At 41.6% G+C, this 8,579-nt stretch overlaps 1 protein-coding gene across 1 annotated transcript in view; it reads right to left on the reverse strand.

Annotated features, from left to right (window-relative positions):
• Positions 1–8,579, reverse strand: part of met (MET proto-oncogene, receptor tyrosine kinase) — a gene marked incomplete at its 3' end in the record, with an annotated part of 75,810 nt that overhangs the window by 12,704 nt on the left and 54,527 nt on the right. Inside the window, exon 11 of the mRNA XM_007570328.2 lies at positions 1,756–1,965. Within this exon, the coding sequence (XP_007570390.1) occupies positions 1,756–1,965 (210 nt within the window). The remainder of the gene's footprint in view (positions 1–1,755; positions 1,966–8,579) is intronic.

Here is an 8,579-nt window from a genome sequence, read left to right on the forward strand (position 1 = left end):
TTCCTTTCTGATACGCATAAACATGAAACACTTTTGGAGCTCGCACCGAGCCGCACACCAGGGCAAGTTCATGGGATACAAACGTGGTGCGCTGTGCGGAGAGAAGGCAAAGTCAGAAGAAAGTGTCACAGTGATAACAGTCCCTGAAAATAAACTGTCAGGATTATAATTAGAAGTGAGTTTCCTGAGGCTCCCGCATGCAGATCGGCAGCGATAACAAACTGGTTCTGAGCCAAGACCAACACCTTGGGTTTTTCATGTGTTGGCATGCAAGCGCAGAACTGTCAGTCACAGGTAAATGCTGTTTTGTGTGACTGTTTGATAAAATTTTGAGGCTGGCGTTATCAGATGGCACCTAATGAGGCCTTTACACCAGAGGGCAGATTTATCAGATGCTGGTTAATGCGGCTTGTTGCTGTGCATTGACTTCTACCATCCCCCCTCAAGCAGCCCCTCCCTCTGGGTGAGAAGATATGCCCCCCTATGGGGTGAGGAGGGGATACATGCTAGACTGGTGGGTTTAGTATGGGGACCAAGGTCACGTCTGGGAAAGAAGGAAAGAAGGAGAGGACCAAAAAAAAAAAAAAAAAACAGAACAGTGTGGGTTCTATGTGAGAGACTCAGCACAGCTGCCACAAACTGTTGGGCTGCAGACAAAAAAGAAAAAAAAGTGGAGAAAAATGTATTTCATTGTGTTGCTAAAATGGGGTCTGGGGACTGCGGCGGTGGCCTGTTTGAAAAGCGGCGTTAATATATCAAGAGGTTTGACCTCAGCCAGAACAATGCGAGTGGCCGGACAACACACAACCAGAGCTACGGCCGCGGAGGAGTGATGGGGCGGGGCCAAGCGATGGGAAACAGACTCCACTTCCTGTTTTTCTTTCTGTATTGTTTCCTTCCCAGCTTGACCTGGCCTGTGGACGTGTGAAAGTGTGTAAGGACTGTGAGGTACAGGGCAGTGACCTGTGTGTGTGTGTGTGTGTGTGTCTGTGTGCGTGTGTAGGTGTGTGTGTGTAGGTGTGTGTGTGTGAACTTCAACCTGGCTCCTGACTCTGGACAGTCAAACAACCCATTCTGCGAACTCTTGGTAGTGTTGGCATTGGTCACGGTGGGCAGCATGTGCATCTGCTTTTGAAATTCGCCACGGCTCATAAATCCAAGATTTTCTTTTACTCGACATCCATAAAATTTTCAGCGGTATTTCTAGTTTTGCACCTGTTTCTCTCAAAGGGATGTAAAACAAGAACCTCGCCGAGGTTTACTGTTCTGTAACCGATCTCGGCTGTTCTCCAGTTTGCTGAAGAAGTTGTTCTTAGGAGGTCTCACAAAACATTTTCACGTCTTAAGACTTTACAACCACAAACTTGTAACTTGAACCCCCAAAAATAAACTCCAAGGCAAACATGTACATTCAGAAGTCGCCTATTTACTGAACATAATGAACCAAACATAAATATCAAACGTGACTTGTTGACTTGTGTTCTCTCTACACTCGTCTCTTTTTCTCCTCTTTCCTGTTAACCTTTCTTTTCTCCTTTCTTTTGCATCTCCGTGTCCATTACATTTGAAATAAACCCAAAGAAAATTCTAAAAACGTTTTATCAAGGGAGTATATAATGCTATAATGCTCCACTCATGAAAGTAAATCTGTCCAGCCTGACCTCAACACTCCAACAACAATTCTGAGTGCCACACCGCCGGACAGCACACGTTTAAAAATCAGAAAGAAAAAAAAAACTATGTAAGCACCCTCACTTTGAGCTCCACGATACTCTTGTTGTCCTTGGATGTCAGTTTGGGGTCCTGGAACAGGGGGTCCTCCACATAGATTAGATCCTTCTGGTCTGTCAAGTAGCCATCCAAGACAAACGCCACCTTGGTGACCACCGGCGGCTGCAGGGGTAGCTTAGCCAGGGAAGGCGTGGTGCACTGGATGGAGGTCCGGTTTTCACCATACACACAGCTCTGAAGAGAACACACACAGCAATGGTAAACAAACAGAAATGCTAGAAAGGACAAAACCTCCCCAAAAAACGATGTCTGTGTTCTCAGTTTGGCAACTTTTTTTTTGCACCAAACACATTACACAAGGCAACGGCTGCTGCCTGAGCGTTTTATCTCATGCTGGCTTGACAGTTTTTGTCCAGATACGGGCCTCCATCTGAGAAACAGGCATGTTACGGGATGGGAAGCAGAATGTTTTGGTGATGATGCTTTCATTTTCACGTGTTTCATTCAATTAGGATGGAAAACTCAAAAAGCAGAACAGATTCTAGTCAACGAATGTATCATGACAGTTCAATGACTGACAGGGTTTTTAACATTTTATCAAAAGTCTTCCCTTCCTCTAAAACAGCACAATTAAAAAATTAAACAGTCACACATACGTTGTACAAGAGTGTTGAAATATCACGAGAAGAAAATTGTGCGAGAATAAAATCGTAATTATGAGAATGAAATAATAATATTAAGAGAAAAAAGTAATACAAAAATAAAATAATATAAGAAAAATAATAACTTTGAAATTATCCAAGAATAAAGCCATAATATTACCAGAACACAAAGTCGTAATAAGACGAGAATAAAATCTTTTTAATGATGTGAACATCAAATTGTCAGTGACAGGATTTTGTAACTTCTGGAAAGAAAGATGAGCTGATCACATGAGACATTAACAACTCTATCCAAATGTTGCTCTTCTTAAAACATCTTTGTTCTCGTAATTGTACGGCTTCCTTCTGGTAATGTTGCATCATTACTTTGCAAATGCTATGACTTTATTCTTGTAATAAAAACTTTGGAAAACTAGTTGCAACTGGTTGCTGTGTAGCTGTTTAGTGGCAGGAATGCCACGACTTTATATTCAGAAGTGTTCAAATTATGTCTAAATTGTGTCACTGAAGAATGCTGTTCAATGATTCAGCTGCTAAATCCTCTTCTTCGTAACAATATTTGGTATTGCTGCACTGATTGCAGTTTTCTGGCTGATTGCTGATTACAGATTTTTAAAACGCCTGACCTGCAGATTCCAATTTCGGTCAATGATGATTTATTCATTTATTTTTTTCTGAAATGACCTGGTGGGCCAGTCTGCTAGTCAAATATCTCTCAGGAGAAAACAGAAGAGGACAGTGGCTGATTTTTGAATCATTGCTGAGGTAATGATTCAGAAATTATTACCTCAGCAATGAGGTAATGATTGCTGAGGATAAGATTGGATTCACGTGTAAGTCGATCAACAATCTCCCAAAACTAAGGAAATCATTACAGATAAATTACCCACTAACAGTTGGTTTCTTAGTGGCACTGTAATTTTGCATCAAGAAGTGAATGATTAATTTTGTTTTTTGTATTTTTTTTCTTTTTTAAATGTCCTTATCTCTACTGGCCAGTCCTGAGAAAATAAACCTATTACAGTTCCACATAAAAGCCATTTTAGTCATTAGTGTCTTTTTTTCTGCTCCAGTTTTTCAATGTCAGGTCTCTTAAGCAAGCCGTTGCTCAACTGTAGCAGTAGTAGAGCTTACACTACCTCCATCCTATGCCTTCCTATCAGTTTAGGGGGTGGACAGGCTTCCATGACGACTGTAGTAATTCAGTCACACAGTGTAAACATGGGTTACTGTTACCGTCAGGACACAAATCCTTCAGATACACACAGGTGCAGCCAGGAGAAAGCATGCTGGTGTGTGTGCGTGCTGAAAGATCAGTGTTTATATTTGCTCTGCTGGAGGCAACATGTTTACCTTCTGGGTTCTAGAGTAAAATGCTTACAGCAGTCAGTAACCCACATGCATGAGAGGTTAAAACAAAGAAACACTGTTGAGATCGATGTGCTTCCTTTAACCTTTGACCACAAGCAATGACACCTGTACTCGGTTGATTGGTGTCCAAAAGTTACTTGTTTCAAAACAAGAAGATATATTTTAATTAATTTGATGAAAATCTCCATAATTGGGTTTATTTTTTATAATGATTGTTGTGGCATTTTTTCCCCCAATATAGGTGAATTTACCCAATACCTTTATATACAATTCCACTCGATTGTCATCTCCCTTCAGTGCTCCATGTGGAATTCCTCCCATTGAGTTTGATTTCTCTGGTTGAGTTTCAAGCGGGCCGACGGGGGAACAGAAGCAGGAGTTGTTTTTGAATCGTGGTCTGCCTTTATACGGTTGTAGCCTGGCAAAGTCAACAAAGTCATTCCAACTTTTATTGGTCTAACATTGAGCGACTAAAGTTGGAGTTGGCTTGGTTGTTTACAGCACAGGTAGGCAACTTCTGGAAAATTCCTACTGTACTGTACTGCTGCATTATATATGGCAAAACATTTGGCTAAAATCAGATCCAACCGTTTCAAATTTCAACAGAAAGTCATTGTTTCTCAATAGTAGAGGCTCCAGACTCTGAACAAAGCAAAGTGTAGAACAAACGACTGATTAAACCAGGCAGGAAGGTAGTTTTTACGCAATAATGGCTTATATTTGCTTACAATTTTTCTTCTTCTTCTCTTTTGACAAATCGTCTATCTTTATTCCATGCTGTCCTCTGCATCCTCTACCTTCACTCCAAATAACTCCATGTCTTCTTTCATCATCAGTCTCCTTTCTGGGACTCGTGCAGTGTTTTCATTAAATAAAAGAAACACAGCTGAAATCCCACCTGATTAAGTTCTTTTTCCCATTAGTCATTAAAATCGAGTGAAAAAAAAAGTCATTAAAAAACATCATCCTCCAACTACTTCCTGTTGTCTTCTTTGTATTTTGTGCCAGTGGCAACCTAGTTGTTGATCATGTGACTCTTGTCACATGATCAAGAGTCTTGTGGTGTGAAAAAAGTGTTTCCACTTTTACAAGAAGAACCAATTTGGATACGGTCAAATGAGCCCAGTGCCAAAAGGTTTTATTGAAAAACAAAAATTTTTTTGTGTTTCCATTAATCTAATTTATTTTGAAAGTGTCAAAATGCACAATGGAAACACAGCTGCTGTCTATCCTCTGAACAATCTCCAGAAAAATCTCCAGCAGACCTTAAAATTATATTTCGAATGTCCTTAATTATTTTGTGAAAATAAAACTATTCTTTACAAAGGAGAAACATAAACAAAGTCATATTTGTAAAAGCTGGAGTCTTCAAAGTGGAACTCAAAAGTACTTTGCGAACTGGCTAAAATCTCACTTTGAACACTCAGGTCTGTTTTCTTCCTCCCCGCAGAGCGCCACTGACAGCAGCAGCACTTCCTGTGTGGCTGAAACCTCTGACACGCGGAGTGAGCCATGGTAGTCCAGATGGACGCGCACAAACAGGCTGAAACCACGCAGGCATAAAAATTGGCTGTGTTTATGTGTGTAAGGGGCAGCACAAGCAGGAACCAAAACAGCCCAGTAAACCCGACTCAGACCAGCAGAGTAACAAACAGGGCCGTACGGTACGGCGGGCCACCGCCAGCCCGCTCTGCGTTGCCTCCCCACAGGGGCAGCAGAAAGGAAAAATACCCAGTGAATTAGAGGAAACCTCAGTCATTTTCATTGTTCAGTCGCTGTCTGCTCCGATAGGCAGACGAGGCTGGGAGCAGCTGTAAATACAATCGTTGGCTGGCTGAGCGGGAGCGGCTAGCCGGACCAGAGCTTAACTGTGGGGGTGATGAGAGAAGCAGCCATCCCCGAATCTCTGCCGACCCCTGAAGGATCATTAGCAAAAAAGAAAAAAAAGCCCAAGAGTTGCAACAAAAGCATTTGTCAAATCTAGAGTGATTTATAACTTTGACTCTGTTTCCTGCTGTGTGATCAGCTCCTTGGGTCTGCCTGGTTTCCTTTACTGTAGATTGTTCTGGATTTCACACTTCCTTATTTTGATGATGTTTCATTTGTCATTACATATGAATGGACGGGTCTATAGCAGATTGTTAGGACAGAAAACGCGGAGATAACCGGACATAATGCGAACAGCAGTTCAGCCTTTTAGCGGCCCGAGGCGAAAAGCCGTCAAGTTGTTTTGCTTTTGACGTCATGACGCTGTTCACCTGACGGCAGCAGAGTGAAAACTTTACTTGGAGGCTGTGATGATTCTGACAACAGATGTTTGACAGACAGTAAGGATGTTTCCATGACCTCCTCAGATCGCCTCACTATCTGCTGCAGCGAACAATCAGCTATGTACAACGGCGTGTTGGGGCCATTGTAGATAGAAAGAAAAGAGTCGCAAACATCCTCCAAAGAAAAACTCAGGAATTTTGAGATTAGTCTCAGAAAGAACATGGACAATTTCTGAGTTTGAAAAGTTAAACATTTTCTAAGACATTTTGAGATCAATCTCAGAAATTCTGAAAGGAAAAACATGGAGATTTCAGAGTCTCAAAAGTCAAAATACCACTTTGCATCTCAATCAATAAATCATAAAAATATGAAAATACAGTCTTAGAACACACCATTCAGCAAACCAAACCAGAGAAAATGACTTTTCAAATGCCATCATTACACATCAAATATGTTGGTCAGTGTTCTGAAGCAACTCTAAACACGTGGGTTAAGAGTTGCGTCAGTGTTTTGGATGATTTGAAGTTTGTTCCAGATTTGTGGTGCATATAAGCTGAATGCTGCTTCTCCATATTTGGTTCTGGTTCTGGGGAAGCAGAGCAGAACCAAAACCAGAACCAGAAGACCTGAGAGGCCTGGAAGGTTGATACAACAGCAGCAGATCTGTAAGTCATTCAGTGATTTTTGAACAGTATTTTAAAGCCTCTTCTGTCAGTGGAAGGAATGTAGAAGTGGTTGATGTGCTCCATCTTACTGATTTTAGTCAGAACACCAGCAGTAGCGTTCAAAATCCAATTCTTTTTTTCATTTTGGTAATTCTGAAAGGTTAAAATAAACATCCATAATAATGCTGGTATAATGTAAGCTTATTGTGAATGATGCTAATGATAGTAGGTATGTTACACTCATAGAGTATCTTAGGAATGAAAGAGAATCTGGTGTTGACATGTTGGTATGGGGCCTGGGGGCCCAAATGAGAATCTGCTTAGGCCCCAAAAAGGCCTGTGCCGGCCCTGACAATGACTTGTCTTCATTTCCTCTAATGAATTCAGGTTCCTCAAATCTGCAAACACTTTCTGCAACTTAGGAGGTTTGAAAAAAAAAAAAAAGTTACTCATTCACCTTGTTTTGGTTCCTGCTCTTTTGTCAAGCCCTGTGTGTGTGTGTGCGTGTGTTTGGGTGGGGGTCGGGGGGTATGGGAAAGGAAAGGAGATTCATGTGGTATTCAGGTGTCAGCTGGGAGGATTTAGTCTGCTGGGAAAAGAAAGGAAGACGAGCCTGACACGAAACAAACCGATACATGAGTTGACGCGACAGGTGCCTGGCCATGGCCGAAGCTCCTGTTCAATCCCAGATATCTGTATTAGTGAGGCCCTGCTGCCCTGCCGCGGCAACGGGAAAGGTTCACTTTCCCACTGCCTATATATTATATTATGTAGATATAATATATAGGCAGTGGTGGGAAGTAACGAAGTACAAGTACAAGTACTTTGTTACTGTACTTAAGTACAATTTTCATGTATCTGTACTTTACTTAAGTAGATTTAATAATGGGTACTTTCTACTTTTATTCCACTACATTTTACAGTAAGTAGCTGTACTTTCTACTTCACTACATTTCTACAAAACTGTCGCGTTGCTCGTTACATCCAAGTCCAAATCTCTCTTTTTCCGTTAAAATGTGAAGTTCAGGGACTTAAGGTGGCGCCATAAAATCCAAGCAATAACGTGATTTAGTGTCTGTTGTCACCCATCGCCTCCACCTTTACTCGCACGCGGAGCTCCAGACATGCGCAGTGGTTTCCTCTGAGTGGGAGAAGATGTCTGTCTAATGTCAGTAATATAGTAGCGCTGCATAAATCATAAGATATGGCGACATGTAAAACCAGCAGCGCTTCGCTTCACAGACGGTGGGGACTTTGTCCAACTTTTAGCGTCACTTGGAAGGAAAGCTTAAAGAAAGGTAAGATCTGTGGACGTGATGCTAGCAAAGCTAGCCGTACAGAGACACATGTTGCATCTGCGATGAAAACAAGTTGTTACTCATGCCCTGAATTATTGTATGGAGGTGTTGACTGAGGTGTCGCTTATATGGGACAACGCTGTGACCAAAGTGCAATATAGTGATATGACATTCAGGAACGATCCGATTCTTCTGGACGGATCTTTACTAAGGTTGATGGGACTGAAGCCAAACTGAGAGCCGTTCTTTGTTCTTGTGTACACTGCAATGTATATATATATCTATATATACACACACACACACACTTATTTAATTGCCGAATAAGTAAAAGTTGAACGTATGAACACAGAGCGTGCTCATTGATTGATTTCGTCTCCTGTCGTGGTGGCAAACATGCAGTGGGAGGGATGATGAGAACAGTCAAGGTGCTCCTTCTGCTTTTTGCGCTGTTGGACAGTGTTCATAGTGTTGTTTACAGTTAATTGCTATGTTTCATGGTTTAATGGTGCAGACAGTTGTGGTTTCTGATATGGGCAATATGGGCAACCGTCCAGGGTGTTATTTTTATAGGGATGGCAGGA

Source organism: Poecilia formosa, unplaced genomic scaffold, assembly GCF_000485575.1.
Source record: "Poecilia formosa unplaced genomic scaffold, Poecilia_formosa-5.1.2 Scaffold258, whole genome shotgun sequence".
In the NCBI taxonomy this organism is placed as follows: domain Eukaryota; kingdom Metazoa; phylum Chordata; class Actinopteri; order Cyprinodontiformes; family Poeciliidae; genus Poecilia; species Poecilia formosa.